The 25,462-nt window shown below is 33.9% G+C and overlaps 1 protein-coding gene across 1 annotated transcript; it reads left to right on the plus strand.

Moving 5' to 3' along the window:
• Positions 1-5,469: 5,469 nt before the first annotated feature.
• Positions 5,470-15,647, plus strand: LOC147382491 (aspartic proteinase 36-like). Its single transcript, XM_086428549.1, has 10 exons — positions 5,470-5,700; positions 7,998-8,130; positions 8,617-8,864; positions 9,228-9,452; positions 10,758-10,920; positions 11,014-11,087; positions 12,935-13,025; positions 13,870-13,942; positions 14,447-14,518; positions 15,377-15,647. Exons 1-10 carry the CDS (start codon positions 5,486-5,488, stop codon positions 15,547-15,549), a joined length of 1,467 nt encoding a protein of 488 aa, XP_086284675.1. The 5' UTR covers positions 5,470-5,485; the 3' UTR covers positions 15,550-15,647.
• The last annotated feature ends 9,815 nt before the right edge of the window (positions 15,648-25,462 follow it).

Raw genomic sequence — 25,462 nt, forward strand, 5'->3', positions numbered from 1 at the left:
TATGATGAATGTTATCTTCTCCTGATCTTTCTCACTGAGTTGTATTTGGTTATACCTTGACTAACCATCAATAAAAGACAATCTCTCATTCCCTACCATTGCATCTACTAGTTGGTCGGTGTGAGGCGTTGGGAAGCTATCCTTTGGGTAAGCCTTGCTTACATTACTAAAATCTATACAGACTTTGACCTTTTCATTCTTTTTAGGCATTGCCACGATGTTCACTATCTACTCCGGTAACTGAACTTTTCTAATCAATTTGTTGACTTCATCATTAACTGCATCTCTGAACTGAGATGTTAACCTCCTTGGCTTTTGCTTTACTGGTTTCACTTTGTCTGACACATTTAGATGATGACTTATACCTTTTGGACTAATCCTTGGCATGTCTTGCATCAACCATATAAAAACATCCTTGTTTCTCCTCAGGCAACCCACCAACTCCTTCTTTTCCTACTCCCCCAACTCAGATCCTACTCCTATTTGTTTCCCATCTTCGATTTCTACCATTTGCTCATCATCTAGGCTAAAGGCCCACTCTCCTCCGCCAGCTCCTACTATTATTGCAATTGGGTATTTTCTAGCTGGATATGATTCCTTTGTTGATAGTACAAGTCTAGCATTTTGCCTGATTTCCCCAGATATCCCACATCCCATATGTTGGAAATCGCAAAACTTGGTAGAAAGTTGAAGGGATTGCTTTCATTTCATAAGTTTACCAGTTTCCCAGAATAGTATTGTAGGGAGATAAAACGTCTACTACTGTAAACCTCATCGTCAATGTGATCGGCTCTACCTATACTAGCAGGACTATTTCCCCTTATGGCTAATTTGAAGCTCTATCAAACTCGATCAGCGGTGCCCCAGCTGGGCTAAGCATGTTCCTTGCCAATCCCATCTTCTTAAAAGCAGACAAGTATAGGATGTCCACCGAGCTTCCACTATCGATTAATATCCTTTTCAAGGTAAAAAGTTTCAACCTTGAGAGTTATTACAAGTGCATCATAGTGAGGGTAGACCGCTCCCTCCAAGTCTTTTTCTGAAGAGGTTACTGTCTGCTCGCCTTTTTTACCCTCCCTTTTGTTGGTCTACTTCGAATAGAGTAGACATGCTTCATGTATTCTGCTTTCCTAGTCTTCACTTTCCTTTCCAGGCTAGCTTTTTTTTTCATCCTGTCTCAATACAATATGGATAACTGCCGTTCTGTCACACCATTATCCTTTTGGCTAAAGATTTCATTATTTTTCCTTGTTTTGCCTTTGTAGCCTCCTCTCAATTCTAGTTTTCCCTTCAAAGTCTCTTAAGAAACCCTGTTCAAATAAACTCTGGAGGAAACCTCTTAGTGCTTGGCACTTGTTAGTTCTATGAACTCTGACCTTGTGATACACACAATAATCTTCCTCCAGCCTAATCTGCGCAACTGAAAGCGCTCATGACCATTTGGTGAAGTCTTTGAGGTTCTTTGTTGGATTCATCCTCATATTGAGTAAGGTATCAACGTCCACTCCCATTTTCTTGTTGCATATGTACTGTTTGATGAATGTTGAGTAGAGTTCTTCAAAAGATGTTATGGTTCCGGTAGGAATCCTATGGAAGCAGATCAGCATGTTCCTTTGCAAGCTAGTAATGAATAGTCTACACATCAGAGCTTTGTTGTTCTCTCACAGAGTCAGAAGCTGTCTGAAGTGGTACAAATATTCTACTGGGTCCTTCATTCCAATAAATGGTGTGAATCTTGGGGCAATGAACTTCTTTGAAATTTCTGTTGCCAGATTTCTAGAGTGAATGGCGACCCCTGAATACATATGATGGCATGTACTACAACCATTCCCATTTCATCAATCCTTATGACATATTTTTATTTTCTTATCAGGTCCCTAACCTCCTCTTTGGTTAAAGGTGTAGGGTTAATTGGAAGTCTTGCATGGTCTGCGTGGTTTGTTGCCTCACACGTACAACTAGATCTGTATCTCGATTCGATTCACACTGCGCATGGGTAGGTCTCGAACCGTTGTTGTCCAACGAGACATTATCACCATCTTTAACTTCATCTCCTCATATCATTTCCTCATCTCCTTCATCTGAAAGGCCAATGGGTCCTTAACGTTTGTTGGAGGAATGGTGGGAGGTGGTTGAGGTTGACTGGTACCGAAACACACTGGTCTCACCATCTTAGAAAACTTCAATCTATCAAGGAAAAATAGATAGAAATGAAGATTCAAACAACGTAGTGCATTTTTCCCATGAATGGCATTAAAGATGTAGAAGCAATTTTGTGTTACCTCTAACAACTTAGCCTCCTTTTGTTTGTCTCCTGTCTCCTCCATCTTGTGATAGTGATATAGGTGTGGTACCTGCCAAAAAATCTCCAATGATAAAGTCAGTTATGTAACTTCGTTAATCAGTAATGGACTATCTGATATTTCGAATCCCCTCTCTTCTAAGTCTCCTCTTCTATTTATAGCTCTCTCTAAGAGATCTCTCCAAATAAGAAATCTCCTTGAGATCCTTGATTTTCCGGGATCTCCAGTAGAGATTCCTTATCTTTAGAAGAGGATATAGAGAAGGAAAAGATTATTTGGACTCCGTTATCAACTCCTTTGATTCTTGGGATCTTCCTTGAAAATATGGGATTTGAGTTGATTCGGAGTCCACTTAGAAGTCTACTCTACTCGATTTTTACCGGGTAGAGCTGACTTTCGAGCTCTGCCCTTTAGACGAGTTGGGTGCCCTGGGTACCACTTGGGAGGAAATTAATTAGTTATGGCCTCCTACTAGTATAATATCTAGACACATATAGGGTCTAGATACTTTACTGAATTAACGCTCTACAATCATAAATGCCCAAATCGTCGTCAGATCCCACCATCAACAATCACCTTCATCCTACATCTCTTGGAATCTCTCCCAACTGTCTCTAGAGCAAGAGTTTTTTACTTTCCCAAAACTAATATTCAACAAGAATAATGATGCACGTGGTTGGATACGCAGCTGACATGGGCATTTTTTTCTTGTGTATCCCTATGAAAAAGATCTATGGTTATGTGCCTTTGCCAAGTCTGCCACATACCCAACTGCATACCAAAACCGCATGCATTCATCATGACTCATTCAACAACTTTCTAGTGCTTTGGAAACCACATACATATTTTTTTTCCTTAATCATCTTTTTGTTTGGTTATTTGTTTGGTTGAGAAAATCTCCCCATCACCATGGATTGTATACTTGTACATGTGGGGCCTCACTTTTCTTTCCAAATCCAAGTTGAATTTAACTCGCAACTGAGCCTCTTTCTGTAGATGGTTTAAAGTGGTGGCCTTTTTCTCCAACCCACTTCCACCTCAATCTAAAAGCTCATAGTACTCTACTTAAGGCCCAATATATCGTTTCACGTGGTTGTTGGTATCCAATCCATTAATTATAGTCCAAACTCCTTCATTTCACCCAATTAATTCTACATATTGCACCCATAGTCTTAGGATTAGTGGGCCCATGCCCAATTCATTTTCTCTATATAAAGTGTGAAGTTTTCCCACCGTTCCGTTGACCATTGCTATGGGTATCACATTGAGCCCAAAACCCATTGGCTCTAAATGAGCCCAAGCCCATAACAAGACCTAAAAGAGCTCAGATTTGGCTCCAACCTTATTGGTTGAGACTAACTTGATCAATTTCCCTAATTGAGCCTCTGAATCATTCGTGATCGAGCTAAAGTTGACCTATTGCCAATATTCATCTCATTTCAGTGTTGCCAAAATTAATCATGGCCCTAGAGGCCCATTTGAATTGAGTGAAATGCTCCTCGTCTCTTACACACTTAGGCATATCGTTCATCTTCTCTCTTAAAATAATAAAAAATACCTCTTCCTCTCAATCAAGGGCTCGTAATTGACAACTGGATTCGTTAACAAATCGGTGGTGATCTCCAACACCTACAGTCGAATGCATTGATATTATGTAATAAAGTGCACATTCCTTTTTCTAGGGAACATTATATTACTGGAGGATGTTAGAGTAATAATTATGTCGTAATATACACATTGAGATGCAGTAGATCATTTTTAGGATTAGAGCAAGTGGTTAGTCAATTGATTTACTACATGTGCTTGTATTCTCTATTTAATAAGAATCTACCGCAAATCAAGATAATCCGAGAATTTCATTTTATCTCAAAGTCTCTTAGTTGTTCAGTAGTTTTGAAAGTCTTTTCAGAATCGTTCATGGATCATGAATTGGGTTTGGTATCTTAGAAATCAGAGTGTGATAGTTCTAATAGATTTTTTGTTCAGAGACTTCCTCCTCACAATGCTCACAAGCTCTCCACCATGTTCCACATCAAGCCTAACAAAGGTAGTTTTGTTAATTGGGGATGCCATTCAATACATGCAAGCTCATGTGATTGATGGATCCTAGATCCTATGAGCAAAAGTTTATAGACAAATGCCCTTTCCCGAAAAAATAAAAAATGGAAGGAGAACATTCTCAGTAAAGAAACTAAAAGGATTCATGTGCAAAAGCACATGAATCATAAGGGCCTATCAAGCTATCCAAGTCCTAAAGGGTAGGTGGAACCCCCCGTGGAGTGTTCTTCACGTGGTTCTTGATATAAGGAACTTGCTTCACAGATTCAGCGAAGTTTCCTTCTCCCACGTCTTTAGAGAGGACCTTGTATCTGTTATTTACCAGGATGCCTGTGGTATCTTGTTCCTTCGGTTGTAGTTTGTCTGGGTCTGCCTTAACCCTGTTGACCTTTCAAAAAATAAAGAATCATAAGGGCCTATTTGTAATTTAAAATATTAATTGAAGGGTTCTAAAGATTATTGCCTAAAAGGATAGGTTGTAATTTTGAAAACTGAAGAGTTGGATTGCAATTTTCTTTCTTTTGGACCAATTTTCTTGTAAAAGTGATGGCATTCGTGGGATCCAAATTTTGGCATCGAAATGCAAACTTAAGTTTCCTAGAATTCCTACAATAAAAAATTAGGAAAAAACAGAAGAGGCTAGTCCATTGTCAACTTCTTTGTTTTGCGGGGAAATTGAGAAACACATTCTTATTCCCAAGACATATTTCCCAAAGGACTTTCTGCTCCTTATTTGGGTTGGTCATTAAGCGCTTCTTAAAAGGAATATCTTTAAAATAAAAGATTAAAAAACTAAAATTTCAAATTTATTAGAACTTTAGTCAAACAAATTACCTGTATTTGTTTGTAGGGATAAAGATTAAAGAAAAACACAAGGAGCTGAACGAGTTTGTTTCCAAGAAGCCATGTAAATAGGTCCAATCAAATAGGACAAACAACCTTGTGATCGTTGTCGAGGTAATACTTTGAGTCCTTCGCCGTACGTTGGTTTAACATATATAAATATAAGCGTGTGAGGCCCACATTGCAACTATGCGTATGCATGCCATGGTATATATTAAAACCGAGGCCTCGAAGTTTCACTTATTATTACCAAAGAAGAAGAAGAAGAAGAAGAGATAAAGATGGAATTCAGATGTTTGTGCACAATAATATTGCTTTTGTCGGGAGTCTCTAATGTGTTGGGCACTAGTGGAGGAGTCTTCAATGTGCAGCACAAATTTGCAGGTAGGGAGCTGTCTCTAAGTGCGCTCAATGAGCATGATAGTCTCCGCCATGGTCGGATGCTGTCTGGGGTAGATATTCCCTTAGGTGGAAATGGCCTTGCTACTGAAACTGGGTTTGTTCCTTGTTCATTAATTAAGAATTTTTTATTTTTTCTTTCTAATTTTTTTAGTCAGACTTTGAAACTTAAGAACAAGTTGATTGGATTTCATTAAATTTCAAACATGTGAGGATAGGCGACTCGTGACAAAGAACTAATTATGGAGAAAACATATCATCCCACCCTATTAAATACAAAATCTAATAGTCGAGATTTATCCTTAAGATAAGTATTTCCAAGATGTGCGTTATAGGGATACATATAAATCTTATTGAATCTAGTGTTTTCATGGTTAGGATCATTTGTTTTCTCATGAGTCATTTTTCATGTGACTCAAAACTTGACCCTAAATCAATTTGACTTGCGAGTGTAAAAGGTGAGTCGAGTTCACCCTTCTCATTAAACAAATATTAATCCATGATCTTTGTGGAGGTCGATTTTGTGATAGATTTGCCTCGATCACAATTTCGACATTCCATCCACAAAATAATAATAGAAACATGAATACAATAAGGAAGATAGATTTTTTACGTGGTTCGGCAAACGTGCTTACGTCCACGGGCTCAAGAAACTGTTTCACTATAGATCTCATGGTTTCATAGTCTCCTCTTCCTCTTTCTCTATCTTCTTCTCTCATATCTTATCTTCCCCCCCTCCCCTCCCTCCCTATATTTTTTTTCTCTTTACAATGACCTCCAAGCCTTTAAATAGAAAAATCCTTAGAAGAGTCTTATTCCTAATTAGGTTACAATTTATTACATTGCCCCTATCCAAATTAATAATTACATAACAAAAGGGAAGAATCATCTTCAAATGATGCCATATATCTGCCTCGTGATGCATGTTGATGGCGGAGATGAATGATCCAAATGAGAGATAATTTTATCCCTCCACAATTTTCTCAGAAGGACAACTTGAATCACCAATAATTTATTTAATCCTATTGGTGATTCAAATTAAGCCCATCTTCACCTCCATTAACTTCAAATCCTTTGCTTGCTTAGCAACAAAAAAAAACCCAAGATAGTTAATAACTATCATTTTAATGGGTGTGATATTGTGCGTCTAATAGTGTTGGATGCTATAATTTGTATGTTTGGAAAATGTCCAATACTGTTGAATGAGAATTCAATCGCTTGGAAATGAGAGTAATCTTATCGTTTAAAAAATAAATATTTTGTGAACGTATAATTTCTAGGATGAAGTTGAAAAAGTAAGGTTTGAAGAGATTTGTACAATGAAGTTTCGAGCCTTACCTTCAACTTATAATAAAAAGCCCTTTATTTTTGTTCCCAAAACCAATTATCTTCATCTCTTGGTAAATTTTTTTTACATGTCTTCAACCTTAAGATTCTTTCTACTTGAACCTTCAAATTTAAAAAAGATACAATCTTTAAAGCAAGAAATGATAGAATTTTGGATTAAAATGTCAAGAATTTCTAAAGGGATTAAGATGAGATTGAATGGATTAAAATAAATTATATTAGAGGTTGAAAAGTTTGGAGGCCACTTGTTTTGGGGAAAAAATTCAAGACATTTTTTTGGTTATAAGGGATTGAGATCATTTTTCATTTGTTTATAAGAGAAGGTTAGCATCAACGAGCACCTCATCAGCTGGAAATTATAAGTCCCATGATTTTGGTGATTACATGTATTAATTATGATTTTGGTGAATATTTGAGATATTTCTATGTTTTCAAATAATTGACGGCATACCCTATGCCTTGACCCCAATCAAGGTTTTAAAAGTTTTATGAGATCAAAGTAATTGACTAGTTCAATATTTTGAGAACACCCGTCAAAATAATGAATGCTTAGCTGAGTCAATTGGGTTTTATATATATATATATATATATATATATAATATATATTATTATTTTTAATAAAAAATATATAAATTTTTTTTAAATTGAGAATCTACTATACAAGAGAACAAAATATAATTACTAGAAGGTACATGTATTTGAAGGGTTTATTTATCATTTAAAACTTAATTAAGGAAGATTACATGGATATTTTATAATTTTAAAAGTTAACTAACATGATTTTAGGGACGTGTGATTGCAGTTCTCTTTATTTTTTACTAAAATGACCTTTGATTATATTAATTTTAAATGATAATATGGGGGGTTTTTGGTGTCAAACCACTTCTAATCCGCCTTCCCTCATTATAACAGTAAAAGTATTAGTATTTGTGCTGGAAAAAGAAATGAGATATTAGGTTTTAAAACCACTTTCCCAATCTTCTTTGGCATTATGTTGAAATTTGTAGTAACAAATTTGTGCACATTTTTTTTGGTTGATTGTTATAGGCTTTACTATGGTAAAATCGGGATCGGGTCTCCTCCAAAAGACTACTATGTTCATGTGGATACTGGAAGTGACATTTTCTGGGTCAATTGCATCGAATGCACTCAGTGCCCCAAGAAAAGTGGTATCAAAGATGTACGTTTCTTCTATTATATTTTATTATTACTAAACAACCCATTCAGTAAAATCTTAATTTCTTAATGCCCTAATTGAACTCAATCATCAAGATTGGTGAACCATTCAAATTGTCAATCTCGACAATTTGAAAGGTCGATCTTGATGATTCATGTTGAAACTTCGACATTGACAATAGTAACAAGGTACATTTTAAATTGTTGATCTTGATGATTCATATTCAAATGATAAGATCAACGACTTACAATGGATCACAATGGTTGTAAAAAGTCAATCTCAACAATTGAAAAAAGATTGATCTTAGTGATTTGAATTTTCAATTTTGATAATTTGAATCATTAATCTCACCAATTAAAAGGGTGGCTGTCGTCAACTTTATTACGTTACGGGATATTGCATAGTAGCATTAGTGTCACAATCACTGTAATTATATCCATATTGTATCAAAGATGATGATGAATGATATATGTTGTTATATGTGGACAGATAAAACTTACACTATATGATCCACACAGCTCTGGGACTGCAAGTATGGTTAGTTGTGAAGATGATTTTTGCTTAGCAATAAGTGAAGGACCCATTCCAGGTTGTGCCACAGGTATGCAATGTGCATACCGGATGGCGTATGGAGATGGAAGCTCAACCACTGGATACTTTGTGAAAGATGTTATTCAGTACAACAGAGTAACTGGAAATCTCCAAACCACTTCAGAAAACTCCAGTGTCATATTTGGGTGAGTCAATTGAAGTCCCATGCCAAATAATTTCTTCCCCTCAAATTCAAATTCAAGAACGATGCCGATATTGTATGTATTTCGCACATTGTCTCGTTAGACAACTGAGATGATTTGGATGATATTTTGAAAATCTCGGCCGACATAATTGGGATTTTAAATTTTTTTTATAATTTAAATATTTATTATTTCATTAAAATCTATATAATATAACACAACTGCTGTCTTCCCCCGATGTTGTACAGTGCCTTGACATGAGATTTTAAATCTTGTGTGATTTTTTTTGTTCTTAATATGTTTTTATTACAAGTTACATAATAAAGTGGTTAATTATTTTAATATATGGGATATGTATATATATAGGTGTGGTGTTCAACAAACTGGGAATCTTATCCAACCAAATTTAGCACTCGATGGATTACTTGGTTTTGGACAAGCAGAGACGTCCATGATTTCACAGTTAGCTTCAACTGGAAAAGTGAAGAAAATGTTTGCTCATTGCTTAGATAGTGTCAAAGGAGGTGGAATCTTTGCTATGGGTAATGTGGTGGAGCCCAAAGTACAAACAACTCCATTGGTACCAGATCAGTAAGTCATGTTCTCCATCCTTAATATTTTTTTGCATTAGGTTTTTTTTTTTGTTTTTTTGCTATAACAGATCCACACAATGTGAAAAAAGCCCAAATTTGACGGCCTTGGGCCATCAAATTTCATAAAATTCGATGGACCAAGAGGTCGAATTTTTCATTATCAAATTTTTTTTCAACAGGCCGAAATTATCAAATTAATGAAGGATGGGAGAAATTCGACAGCTCTAAGCCATCAAATCTGGAAACATCAAGAATTTTGACGGTCCTAGACCGTCAAAATTCAGTTTCTAAAATTCATGGGCCTTGGCCCATCAGTTTTTTCTGTCGAATTTCCTAGTTTTCACGTTGTGCCACCCATTTATTAAAGAAGAAAAAATTACACCTGAGTATAATTACATGTTATGTCATCTTATAATATTCTCATTAGGTCTTGTGGGATAGTATATACTTCCATCCACAATGATGGATAATTGTCTATATATATATCAAAAGAACCCTAAGCACAAAGAATACTAATCTGACATGGTTTGTGTTCATTAAAATTGTTGGACTTTTCTAAGCCGCAACCTATGGTTGAGGCCCTTCAACATGACCATTAGGATTTGAGGAAAAATGTAGATTTCCTAGAGATTAGTTCCAATCATCTAGGGATTAATACATTTTTCTTCTAGGGATACATTTTTCTTGGGAATTTCTAACATCCAAACAGTCATGTTGATGGGGAGCCTCAATCCGTGGGTTGAGGCTAGCATTTTCCAAGATTGTCCTATAAATTCAATCTTCAGTATTGCAGGCTCTAATCAACTTATAATCAATTATGTAAATACATCTTATTAGTACTTTTTATTTGGTAAAGAGATGTGATTTTGAAATCAACAACAAGAAAAGAGTAGAATAAGACTTAAAACTTCAAAATGGAGTGAGGTTTAAAAATCTCAAGTCCTAAAGGGGTTGGCACACTGCTATGAATCTTTATCCCAATGCGAACATCTATGACTAGGATATTTACGTTATGGCCTCTATAGGAGGGGCGAAGGATGAATGAATTTGTTTCACTCCCTACAACACATGTGCTAATCCTTTGAACCGGCAACAAAGTCCTTAATTTCCTTTCTATTCCTTTAATTGAAATTGGCAAATATTGTTTGTTTTTTAAATTCAAATGTGATTTTTATTCTCAACTTTGTTTTTCTACTTCACCTACTAAATGTTCTTATTTAAGGTTTTTGTTTTCTTTTCTCTAATCAAGTAAAATCATGGGTTATGTACTTTTCACATTCATTGATTAATCATTTTCTCTTAGGCCACATTACAATGTCAATATGGAGGCAATTGAGGTTGGTGGGGCTATTTTACAACTTCCAAGTGATGCATTTGAGACTGGAGATGGGAAGGGGACGATAATCGATAGTGGTACAACCTTGGTTTATTTACCAGATGAGATTTATCAGCCATTGATAAATAAGGTATGAGATATTTCGGAAAGCTTTTACGATTAATATTTTTCTTATAGAAAAATTCTTATTTTTCTTCTTCTTTTCTTGGCATATTTTTATTAGATAATGTCTAACCACTCTGATCTGAACGTATATAAAGTTGAGGAGATATTTTCATGCTTTAAGTACAATGGAAGGTATTGTTAATTTCTTGATCGACCAAATCAACTCTTTTGTGGTTACATTGTTTATGATGTGTTAAATTTCAAATGCTTTTATGCATATTTATTCATGCTTTAGATTTGACTTAATTTAGAGGAAATATTTGGCATCAAGAGTTCCATGTACAACATATGTTTTGATGTAAACTAGTTCCCACAAGAGAGTGAACTTCATTATTTTTAGTCCAATGGATAAGGGGAATATAATGATCCATCCCCTCACCAATTCCCTATTATGCTCAATAATATTTGTGAATATATCTCCAAGGATTGTAGTTCTTAACTCTCTCATTTTCTGCATTTGGGAAGAGTCTTTATCCCTATTTTGGTTAGTACCGATACGAGGGATGTGTATCCATATATCCCTACATGGCACACACACACACACACACACTCTCTCTCTCCATTGGACACTCGGATAATGAATTATACCCCAAGCTTGGATCTGAACAATTCAATAGTTTTAGATCACATCTCTTGCATGCCATTAATTCCTATGTAAAAAAAAGTCCCAATAAACTTCATACAATAGATAATAAGACTACCACCCTTGTTCTTGCATGTGAACCCATTACATTATAACCCAACAAAAATCCTAGACCGCTCCTCCTATCGTAAATTTAAATACTTAACAAGAAATTGATCCAAGTCATCTAGTACATGTGGTAAACTCACCTCTGTATCGTTATTCAATTGTGAAATTATACCTTAAATCTCCTTTGTGAGGCTCAAAACTTTACCCTCCAAAGATGTAGATGGTTTGGTCCTGCATTCGAACAACGATATGAAGAATATGGGTTTTATACCTCTTAACTTTAAACCCTGACCTTATTATCCTCTCTTGTTCTTTCATCTCACCGATCACATTTCTTTCCATAAGATCACTGATTTGGACTCGGTGGCATCCGCCCCTCGACAATTGAGAAACAATTTCTACATAGGGATTGATTTATACAAATCAACATTTTCAGATTATTCACCTCCTACAAAAAAGACTTTTGATATCACTTTTTAAATGATGTCTATTCTTCGGATGAGAAAGCATGTGTAAAAGGGGTTTTAGACATTTGTCTTTACAAAACCGATGTCTCAACTCCAAAATAACTGATGTCTAAAGTCCCATCACATTTGGGGCAATCCCTCCACCCTCAAAAACTGCACTTTAGATTTCATTTTTTTTTTTCCAAAAATGATATCTATTTTTTTTAAAAAAAAAGTGATGTCTAAAGTCTTTTTTGTAGTAGTATATGTGTCTCTTGCACGTCAGGCCTAGTAAATATCTCACTAACCAGATTTCTGCAACAATAACCTTGAACTAGTTTTCTGCCTATAGTCAGACTGAAAATCATGAAAGCTAAAGAATGTTCAACCTCCGCTGCATATTTTATTTCATGTTTTGGTCTCATTATGTAGTTTACATGTGATCCCCAATTCATTTAAGAGTGATACAAAATTTCTTTCTATGCCACTTGTGTTTTTCTTGAGTGTATTAGCTTGTTTAATTGAGGGACCTACTAGGACTCATGAGGAAGTCTGACTCGAGTTTCACCGGGGATTCACTCAAGTGTTGCAAGGATGCTATGTGTACAGTGTCTTTTAAAGACCATTTTTACATATCCCCTATTCTTGGCTTTTTAGCACTTGTTATAGGTTTATTCATTGATCCACTTTTATTAAGAATGCCCACTTATCCAATTTGACGTTCTATATTTCCAGACTTCATAAGCTATATATTCTCATGAATTTATTCTATGTTCTTAAAGCAACAGTGACCAAAAATGTCTTAATAACGATCGATACACTGTTTTCTATTATTATTGCAGTGTGGATGATGGATTTCCGACTGTTACTTTACAGTTTGAGAATTCACTTTCATTGACAGTTTATCCTCACGAGTATCTTGTCCAACTCCATGTAAGTAAATTGTATTACAAAATTTCTACGTAAGTCTTCATTGATTACACTTCTTTTATAATCCATTAACATGTTTTATCTTTGTTTGAGGTGCTTTGCATTTACCATACCACACATTGATTGTAGTAATACTAGTAGTAGTGTTATTGAAACTTTAAATTAACTTCAGACCATAATTCACAAAATTATGATTGTAATTTAGTTTTTTTTCATCAAAATTTAATTTGTGTACCATTTCAATTACTAGTTCCGAAGATGTTTAGTTCAAGTATGTTCTTTTTTTTTTGTGATAAATAATTATAATTTCTTTTATAGACTATTCAATGGAAGAACACGATTCATTCAATTAACCCCAAATTTTTTAGATAAGTCTTCCATGATGATTAGCATTTCGTGGTGTTTGGAAAAGAGCATCCTTGAGTCAAGTCCCCAATGTGATCTAAACTCCTGATGGTGCAACCTAAGTTTAAAAAAAACCTTCTACCCTAGGTTCTGTTGCTATTCTAGATCATCAATATCACTCCCGCTCCTATTTGTTAAAATAATTCAATATCACTGCCCTCAATGTAGATCCGCCTCTGCACAGAAGTCATTATTCCCAATTATTGGGGTCCGTAACATGAATACCATTTTTCCATTTAACTTTATCATTAACTGTAAGAACCCAAAATTACAATAGCACTGAACACATACTAGTCTCATCTATACAAGTAAAAGCACATATAGTCCTAGAGTGGAATATATTGTGCAATTGATCATATAATGGCCTATGACAATTAATATCGTTTAACTGATGTTTTATGATTTTAGTGTTGTACTTAATGCTTCAGTCGCATCTTTACAGGGAAATGAATGGTGTATTGGATGGCAAAATACTGGACTATCTGCGGATTTGAAGGGCATTATTATTTTGGGAGGTATCTATCTATCAACGATATTATGAAATTGTCATTTTCTTAATGTCTGATAACTATTAATTAAGATTACAAGCATCATGGGAAATATCTTTTTTTTCTTTTTTTTTTTTTTAATTCATAAACTTTCAATTGAGAAGTTGTGAGTGAATTATTCGACAATATCTGTAGTTGATGCTTCTTAAAGCATGATTTAGGTTTGTTGGTTTACTTGTCAGAGATTGCCCTTTAGCTAAGTTGATGTGTTAAGACTAAAAAGGCATTGCCTTAGCTATTTCCACAGTACATTCCTATAGTATTTTTGAGCCCATCGATGAATGAATCCACCTTCCCTTTCAAGTACGTAGTTGACCCATTCTACTTATGATGCTAAATTTTTATGTGAATCACATAAGGCTGCTTATAGCTATATCATCCATGGTAATTTGAGAGAACAAAAAATGTAAATTTGAAAATTTATTTATTTTCTTTTAATCAGTTATTTATATTTCTACATTTGCCATGCAGATTTAGTGATATCAAATAAGTTGGTTGTGTACGATCTAGAGAAGCAGGTCATTGGATGGACCAATTACAACTGTGAGTAAACATGTTTCTTTCCATGACTAATTCTAGGTTGCTTTATTTTATCAGTATAGTCAACATATGTTGTCACAATCTTTCAGTAGTCATTTAGTACGAAATCTCCCCCTCCACTCTCTTCTTATATCTGGATCCCTCGAAATAATAGTCCTAGTTATTAATATAGTAAATATATATATATATAGATGTTAGTTGAATTTCTCCAATCAATTAATATCTAGAATTTTAAATACATCAATTAAATGATTTCTTTTTTCTTTTGTATATAATGTTGCATATAGGAAACTGTCAAAAATATGACATATGGTCTGAAAATAATGTGGGAGTTGGTTTGAATTCTATATCTTTGTGTTCCAAAATTGAAATTGTTTATTTTATAATGGACATTAATTAAGACAATGGATGTGGTTATGAACACACTTAAACTAATAGAGGACATAGCTTTAGACATGATACATTTACTATACCAAATATTAACATAATTTCATGGGATAATTCAAACTTGTTATACTAAACAATCACAATCATATTGAAAATGTATTTCAGTTACTAAATTTCTTAATGTCCCATCACCTCACTTTCAATCGTTGAGATCCACAATTTAAATCTTGATCTCAATAATTTTAGTTCACCTTTTTATAGGGGTGAGGGGGAAAATTAAGAAAGAAAAACTTCTACTAATAGGGTTGTTCAGATATCACCTAAAAACTCAAGATGCATTTAGAAACACGTCCTCCCCCCCACCCCAGGTCTAGTCATTAATTTTCCCAAAATAAATTTATTGACATTTTAGGTGTAGATTGCATTGTGAGGAAGTCATAGATTTTGTGTTGACCCACGGTTGATTGATTTCAGGTTCTTCAACTGTTGGAGTGCAAGATGAAAATTCTGGAGCGGTGTATCTAGTAGCTGCCCATGATCTTTCTTCTTCTTCTTCTCCTTCTACTGCTGCTCACAATCTGAACATCGGAGGAAGAGTCGTAATGTTACTGCTGCTAACCACAATGCTGCAGATTTTGATGTATTGAACCATTACAACTAATGGGTTCTAGACCATCTGATTTTGTTGCATAATTTGAAATTATTATAAGATCCTAGTGGATCATATTAATAAAAATATAAAATAAAGGAGATTAGTGGGAGAATATCACTGATTATAGATTGTTGGATCTCCAAAACTTACTGAGCCAATTTTATTAATCCTCAAACTTGTCAGTCTTTGGCTAAGAAATATGACTAGAAATAATAATAGAACTCTAATACCATAATATTCTAATTAAACTCAAACATTTAATGATAATAAACATATCCTATTCGAAATTATATTTGTAATTGAAAAAAAATCTACTAAAAAGTAGGTAGTGTTGAGTTTAGTCCCACATCGGCCACTCAATTGCCTTGTCTCTCTCCTTATAAGCGCTAGGGCCTCTCCACTCATTGCCAAATGGTTTTGAGTTGGACCCAAAATTTATCATAATATAAGAGCTGGCCTTTCTCTCCTCCATGTCCCTGAGTTTGTATCGGTATCTCCACGTGTGGGTGTATTGAGTTTAGTCCTATATTGGACACTCATTGCCTTGTCTCTCTCCTTATAAGCTCCCGAGTCTCTCCACTCATTGCCAATTGGTTTTGAGTTGGACCCCCAAATTTATTAGGTAGAAAGGTAAGGATTGTATCATTCCAGCTAGGGGTACAACTTGGTTTGGTTCTGATTGAGAGTCAAACCGATGGCTTTGGGCACGTTTGGGAACAATTTGTGGTTCAGTTCTAAGCTAAGAAAATGGAAAATTGAATAATTCAGTTTGGTTCTCGGTTTAAGACTTGTATATGATTGAACCAAACTCTTAACGACTTATTACTTTTTAGGAGTTTCGACATAAATTGATGACTTTTTCTTAGGATAGATTACAGGACAATTCTTCTTAAGTGATGGGACGCTCTACAAACGATCACACCACGAGGTTCTCCTTTGATATGTAGTTGGGAAAGAAGTCAAACGTCTCATAGATGTTGTCCACGAAAGGGTCTACAATCCTCACATGAATGGGCACATGTTAGCATGAAAGATTATGAGGATGGATTAATACTGGTTCATAATGGAAAGTGATTGTTTCTAGCACGTCAAGAAATGTCATTTATATCAAATTTACGCCAAAAAGATTAATGCACCACCAAACGAACTCCACAACATGACGTTACCATGACCTTTCTCACTCTGGGGTATGAATGTCATTAGTCCAATCAATCCCAAAGCTTTAAATAGTTATAGATTCATCTCGGTTGCTATCGACTACTTCACTAAGTGGGTGGAAGGCTTGTCTTACTCAAATGTTACGAAATGGCAAGTTATTAGATTTTTGAAAAGAAATATCATCTACAGATATGGCTCACCCAGCGCCATTATATCAAATAACGCTCTCAACATGAATAACAAAGATATAAAGAAGTTATGTGAACATTTTCAGATAAAGCGCTATAAATCAATGGCTCACAGACCGAAGATGAATAGAGCAGTGGAAGTAGCTGGTAAGAACATCAAGTGAATCATTGAGAAAATGACAGTAACCTACAAAGATTGGCATGAAATGTTACCATTCAATTTTCATGCCTACAAAACCTCTACTAGGGCAACACCATTCTCCCTCATCCATGGGATGGAGGCAGTCCTTCCACTTGAAGTAGAAACTGCTTCTCTTAGAGTCTTTATAGAAGTAGAATTGGAAGAGGTTGAATAGGTCAAGGCACGGTACGTCCAGCTGAACTTAATTGAAGAGAAAAAACTCGTTGCAATATGTTGTAGACAGTTATATAAAAAATGAATTGCATGAACTTACAACAAGAAGATTAGGCCAAAAGAATTTCAACAGGGAGATCTAGTTCTGAAAAAGATTCTCCTGATCCAAGAAGATCCAAGAAACAAGTTCAAGTCAAACTACGAAGGTCTATTCGTGGTGCAGAAGGTGATGTCAAGTTGTATGCTAATCCTCATAGAGATGGATGGTGAAGTATTTCCTAAGCCACTAAATTCTAACACGGTTAAGAAATTATGTTGATATAATACCTAAAAGGAATAGGGATCATTTTTCATTTTTCCAATCATTTTAGCAGAATATCCCTTAGTCAAATCCCTTAGAACCTAATCATTTCTTTGACAACCTAAAATTGGGGCAAATAAGTAAACATACTGGGGCAAACAGGTAAAAATACTAGGGCAAGCTAGATAAAAATACTAAGGCAATTTAGAGGAATAGTTAGGTTTTTTTTCAATTAAAGAAAAGTGAGAAAAAAAAAAAAAATAATAATAATAATAAAAAGAAACTAAATTTCAATTAACTCCTGGCCCGCATGAAGATAAATTATGAATGGCTAAAATACAAAAAAAAAAAAAAAATAGAATTTTCAATCTTGGGCTCAACTTGCATCTCTAAAGTCAAGAGAAAGTCAGGAGGATAACATCAGTAAGAGTTCTAACAAAACAGAAGTTTTAGGATAGTAATAAGGGCACCCCCACTTCATACGTATTATATTTATTTTGAAACTTTTATCCTTTTTTTCTTCAACTTAGTCATAGCTTACATTACAACATAATAAAAATCTTTTTCGATTAGTTAATCAAAGAAAATATCTTAAAATCAGTAGGTTGGTGATAATGAAATTTAGACTACATTTTGACAAAAAAAAAAAAAAAAAAATAGATATCAGCAATAAGGACACATTGATCTCGTGTCTGCATCTTGGATCCAAGTCACAAGAGTCGCTTGAAGATGCGAAAGGGGGGATCAAATTGGATATTTGAAAGTAGACACAACTACTTGATCAGAAACAAGATTGAACTATCAAAAGAGTAGTTGCAAAGTAGTCTATGATCTACTAATTCAACTTGAATCACCAAATCACTAAAATCGTTAGGAATTCGTATGGGCTCAAATCATTTTTATCCATTTTATTTTGAAATATTATAAATATTACATAGTCTAAAAGGATATAGTGAAAACTTGAAAGGGCACTGTGAGTAAAAATTAGCTGTGACGAGAGAAAAAGCTATCGACATAATGAAAATCCTAAAAAGGACATCAATGGGCAAAAATGGTAAAAATCAGACTTTGTGAAAATCTTAACAAGCACCAAGAGTAAAATTGGTAGAATAAAATAAAAAAAAAAAAAAAAAAAAAAAGAAAATAGGAAAAAGCACCAAGAATTTCATTCGGATATTATCAACCAACCCAATCACACCTTCTTGTTCAAACTAACATCTTACTTCAATCCCTTCGCATTCCCAAAAATAAGCTTTCTGACTTTGGAGATGAGTCTAAAAGATCTAGAAGAAGTTAATAACGAGGACACCATTTGCTTGACCCTTTTTACCTCAATGACTACAAGGTGTTAAGACTTAACCTTTTCATAACCTAATATTACCTGACTCGAATGACTTTGCAAATAAAAAATAATATAATTATTTTCTTTTAGCTTCATTTTACAAATTTAAAAAAGAAAATTAAAAACATTAAAAAAAAATTATATTTTCTACCTATGAGAAAAAATCTAGAATTTGTATCAAAACATCATTTTTCAAAATAAAAAGTAGATATATCTAAGACCAATAATACCAAAAAATTATTTTTCCCATTTATTGCATAATTTTACATCTTTTTATTCAAATGTGTAAAAATAGGAAAATAAGATGTATGAAATACAAGAAAATCACGCCTGATCATATGAAAAGTAGAAAACATTAAGTCAAGTCTCCAAGTCTCAGTTCATAGCAGCATGATCAACAATCACTTGGCCTGCATTAGAAGGATCTCTGCTTACAAGATATGATACCATGTCATCAACACGAGTACAAGAACTCAACCTTATCTTAAGATCAACAATTTATGCTCACAAGTATTGTTACGTCTTAATGTTTTGTTTTCATTCAAAGCGAAACTCAAATGATTAATATCATATTATAGCCTCTACTCGAACTGGAATCAAATACGGCCAATTGCCTTCACAAAATAGAGATGATTAAAGTACCAAAGCTTCATTCAGGCAGGGAGTAAAAAAATTAATAAAATCAACAAAAAAGTCTTAAAATTAAAACCCATAAAAATTCAAAATTTTGAAAAAGCTTTTGAAAAATAAATAAGTATGTTTTGTGTTTTTACCTATAAAAGGGGTGCATACCCTGAAGTGTTGGATCCTTCTTTAATCTTGTTATCATTCATTCTTAGACGTTTGTTGGGTTCTATGATTGCAAAATTTTCAAAGCAAAATATCACAGTTTTCAATTTCAAAATTTGATTTTTCGAGTTTTAAAGTCGTAGAAAGTTATGATCCATGGTTTACCTTTTAACTAAAAGTTTACTTACAATTTAACTAACCTTCAGCTAGCAAACCATTGGCTTGACTTTAGGTCACCTTCAAACCTTAATAGTTTCATTCAAATCTTCTTAAAAATCCCATTTTGTTTTTCATAAAACTTTCTCACTATCCAATCCCTGGGGAGTCCCTTCTCGTTTGCAGATCTAACCTATCAATTTTTGTATAAAAATGGTCTTTTATCCCTAGTGAAGCATACTTTTCATGATGGCAACATGATTATAAGTGCATTCTTCACAAAAATGAAAAATATTGTGAAAAGAATCCTCCATCAATTGTTCCCTAGCATGAGCCTAAACTGCATGACAGTTCCTCGACAAGAGCCTAAACTACATGCATACTCCTCGACATGAGCCTAAATTATATGGTGTTCTTCAACACAAGTCTAAACTACATGACTACTCCTTGGTATGAACTTAAAATGCATGACAACTCCTTGGCATGAGCCTAAACTCTATGTTGCTCCTCGACACGAGCCTAAACTACATGTTGCTCCTCAGCATGAGCCTAAACTACATGCCACTCCTTAATATGAGTATTAACTATTAAAAAAAGTCAATTTATTTTTCAAAAAGTGAAAAAAAATATATAAAAAAATTTAGAAAAAGAATTTTAACATACGTTTATCTTAGCTAGTTCGTTTTTATAGCTAAAAGCGTTGAATCACTAATATCAAAACACACTCAGACTGCAAATCTCATTTTTATCTTTGCAGCGGTTCAATCCTTATCAGACTCTGTGTCTGGAAAATCATTTTCTTTATATGGTCCAATCCCTACCAAACTCCATGCTTAGGAAACCATTTTTTTAGCAGCGATTCAATTCCTATCAGATTCCATGCCGAGAAAACCATTTTCAATAGATATCATCCCTATCAAACTCCAAACCTAAGAAGATCACCTTTTTTTCAATTGTTGCAATTAGAAAGTGTTACGATTTATTTAAGAAACTCTTCAGAATGGGTTTGCCCACTGATTAGAACTAGCTCTCACTAGTTTTTGGTTTACTAAAGGTTAGTGGTATCTCTTAAAATTATATATATATATATATATATATATAATATATATATATATATATATATATATATATATATATATATATATATATATAAAAGGTTGATTTTTCTTCCACAAGGAATACGCCCTCACCTTTTAGGTCAAACCTAGCAGCATTTATTTCAAAAAAAAAAAAAAAAGTCTTATCCCCAATGAGTGCACCCCATTTTGGATGAATTATAAGCACTCATTTAAAAAATATTGTGTTATCCCCGGGGGAGCTCCCTAAATTCTTGAATGATCATTTGATCATATTTGTTTTTCAAAATATCACGTATACTTATCAATCAATGGTCATAATAAAATCTTGTACATTAGTCTTAATTAACCCCTAGTGAAGCTTCCTAATTTTTAAATGACTATTTTTGCAGGTGCATTACATTCACCAAGAACACAAAAAAATAAGACAAGTGAGCAAGATATAATACACAAGAAATATCCTCCATTGTGGGTATACCCAAAAATAAGAAAATTTCTAGTAAATGTATTTTAAAAAAAATCAAAGCAAAAACTAAAATAGGCAAATTCAAAAAAAATAAATAAATAAATAAATTTTTTAATGAAAAACAAAAAAGTCAAAAAAGAAAAAAAAAAGGTAAAATGGGTCAAAAATAAAAAATATATATAAAAAAAAAATTCTTGATTTAATGCAGGGACACACAAGTTAAGGAGAAGGAAAAATATCTTAGAAAACCTTTTCAGAATACACAAGCAAAGGGATGTCAAAGGATGTAAAAGTAAGCAATTCTCGAATATGAATCCAACATCATCTTGCCCATCAAGGTATGGCGCACTGGTAAGAGTTTAAGGTCCCCTAAGGAGTGCGTGCGTTCAAACTCATGACACATTTTCAAAATAGCAAGATTTTATGTTTTTGAACAAATTCTCTTAACTTAGATTCTATTTGTGGACATTTGATCATCGAAAGAACTTCTACGTCAAACCTAATTTTGAAAAGTTTATTCAACTCTAAATGTAAAGTCAATTTTTATCAAAGTAAACGTAAATTGAAATTTTAACCTTCAAATAATTTATTTTATCAAAAAATTTTAAGAGTCCTACATCATGCCACAAAACTTTTTTTAGAGCCATACATCATGCCAAGAAACCTAGAATTAGGTCTAATACTTGTCAGATAAAAACAAAATGAGAACAAACACAATGTGAAAAAAGCTCAAACCCCTAAAGGTTTCGAAGCTCACGTATCTACACTTATACTTTTAGATATGAGAGTCACTACAAGCTTAAAAATAATTTTCAAATCTCCCTAAACGTTTTGAAGCCCATGTATCTACAACTTGGCGACTCCATTGGAGACATGCAAAGCAAGTTCAAACCAAGTCTTGTTACCATTTTTTAAGGAAAAAAAAAACAATAATTTCATTTGTATTTTCTACTAACTCTATTTCTCATTTTCTTTCTTTTGTGGGAATGTTTACTTTATGTTGGCGTTTAGTTGTTTATTTACTTTTTTGTGGAATATCTCAATTGTAATTTGCACGTGCACCGTGAAGTGTACCCTATTGCACAAACCTGCTTTCTCCCAACAAAAATATTACACCTTGGATGTAAGTATCCTCCCGCTCTAAGATCGCTCTTGGTTTGAGGTTCTTTTCATCTTCTTTCAAATTTCATTTAATTGTTTAAAAAAATTCACATCTTCTTTCAACCTCTCAAAAATCTTTTGAAAATCAATTGGAGCATTTAACATTAGGAACATAAGGTAAGTATAATTCTGTCGATTTTGCACATCCAAGAACAAAGACTTTTTAGATGTAAATCTTTTCTCCACGATACACTTGTTAAATATTTGCAACCGTAAAGGAAAATTCCTCACATATTTCACACTTCCACAAGTGCAAATAATTGACTTAAACACCTCATCAATACCATCTTTCACAATAAGGTTCAAGATATGACTGAAACACATTATATAAAAGAAATCATCATCCAACAATAATCTTTTTATTTTATTTAGTTAGATTTTAAATTTGTTGATGTCATATAATTGGAACTAGTATTGTCCACAGTAATTGTTAATATGTTACATCCCCACTATTGCGCCACTAGTTAAAAGTGGAAAGGGTTATAGAGATCAAGGGGTTAAAGTGGAGCCATCATGTTTCAAGGTGAAATGGTAGCGAGAAGTGTGATTGGTCTTATATGAGACATGAAAATATTTCTGAAAGCGCCCTCGATCCACGGGGTGCGCGGATCCGCTTTTGACCCTTGAAGTTTGGGAGTCACCACCTAGTTATTACGGTCTAGGAACTAAACTGACTCTAAAATGGATAAAAAACTAATCTACTACAGAAAAACTAAATCTGGGGATCACATTACGGGGTTGGAAGGTGTTAGGCACCAACCCCGCCCGGCCAATGCCGGTCTCTACTTATCCCAAATAAGACTACATTGCTAATGAAAAAATCTAAATAAAAATATAACAGAAATGTTACCTTCGATACGCAAAGGTTCTATTCCCTTAGATCTGGTGAAACTACTCCTTGTAACGTACTCCTTGTACCGTACTCCTTACTTCGTTCTGTCTCCGGATCTGATTTCTGATCTCTGAGGCAAGGTATCTCCTTCTTGGATCTGGATTCTTCAAATTTTTTATGGATTTTGGAGTGTTTTTGAAAGGCTTTTAGGTATTTTTTAGGCTAAAATCAAAGCATGGGTGTTAGGTAAGGAGTTGGGGTTTCAAAATTATGATTTTTGGGCATTGTGGAGGCTTCTTCACCTACTTTTTCTAGGATTTTTTTTATATATGAAAATAGGGTGTGGAGGCTCCTATTTATAAAGTTTTTTTAGAAGAATTAGGGTTTGATTAGGATTTTTTTAGAGTTTTAATTAGGGTTTTGACTTTGGTCTTATGAGATTGACTTAGTCTTTAGGGTTTTAATTTAGGGTTTTGACTTTAGTCTTATGAGATTGACTTGATTAGTTTAGATTAGAGTTTTGAATTTAGTCTTATGAGATTGACTTGATTAGTTTAGATTAGGGTTTTGACTTTAGTCTTATGAGATTGACTTTAATACTTTGACTTTAGTTTTACTTGGTTGACTTTTAATATCTTGACTTTAGTCTTACTTGATTGACTTTAAGATTGACTTTAGTCTTATTTGATTGAATTTAATTTTTGGAGAACTCCCTTTTATTATATATTTAATTCTTTGGACCCCCAAATGGAGGGGTCCTTGAATAAATATTCTAGCAACCATCAACAATTTTGCCTGAAAGCCTGATTGATCGATTTTTTTGTTCAAAATTTTAAATTTATTTTATTAATGTTTCACTTTACATTATTTAATGATTTATTTATTAATTTTAAAATTTTTAATTATTATAATTGTAAAATTATCGTTTTGCCCTCGGAGAGGATCTTTTACGTTTTAAGTTTTTTTTCAATGTTCCAGGATGTTTTGGAATCAGTTTTTCATAAGGAATTTAATAGGAATGTTGGTTTTTGTCATTCATGAAGTTTTTTGTATGAAATGATAGTGAACTTTATGAGGGGCATTTTCGTAATTTTGTCGAATTTTGTGAAAATTGGCGAAATGATTTATTTAATTTCGATTTGTTATTTTATGCTTTTGAATGGATTTTCCTAAGCGTAACGTAGGCTCTAAGGATGTTATAAGGTTAGGAGTATTTTGGTAATTTGGTTATTTTTAGTGATTTTTATCGTGAAGCTTCTTTTTGGTCTGCAAGATGATGATTTCTATTTTTCTGAAGTCGTATTTTCCTAGCGTAACGTGGTTTCTAAGTTTTGTCAGTTCGAGATATCTCATCCGGATTTCTGAAATAGATCTGATAACAAAATAAAGCATTGGAATAGACATCCATCATTGAGAACCGTTGCGATCGGGTTAACGAGTTGATTAATCAGGCGAGTACAAAAATAGGGTGTCTACAGATGCCCCTCTTTGGCAGAGGGTTGAAGCAAACTAGATAGAAAATCTATTTTGGTAGATAGTGCGATATCTGAATGCCAAAGCTAGTGACAGTTCATTTTGCAGCCTAATTTAGCAATTCGTCGGGGTGTTCGAATCCTTGAGGGTAAAACTCTCCCTGAAGTAAAAAGTTGTCAGGTCCTTGAGAGCGAGCTCTCACTGACAGTGTCAGATCCTTAAATTTTAGAAAATTCTTCTTAACTAACGAAACAACTGTGCAAGTGTGTGCACTGTGTGAAACTGAGTAAAACAAAACTCAAGAAAATTTGAATAAGATTTGAGAAAAATCTGAGTAAAAGTTGGGAGAAAGTCGAATGTCCTACTCTACCTATTCTAGGTGAAAGAGTAACGAATTTATATTTTTTTTAGAGTCTTACTCTACCTACTCGGAGTGAAAGAGTAATGTACTAATTTTTTTTTTTTGAGAAGTTTTACTTTACCTGCCCGGAGTGAAAGAGTAATGAACTATTTTTTTTTTTTGGAAAGTTCTATTTTACCTACTCGGAGTGAAAGAGTAATGAACTAAACTTTTTGAGAGTCCTACTCTACCTGCCCAAGGTGAAAGAGTA

This window comes from Akebia trifoliata, chromosome 16, assembly GCF_017979445.1.
Source record: "Akebia trifoliata isolate Shusen 1 chromosome 16, ASM1797944v1, whole genome shotgun sequence".
NCBI lineage: Eukaryota > Viridiplantae > Streptophyta > Magnoliopsida > Ranunculales > Lardizabalaceae > Akebia > Akebia trifoliata.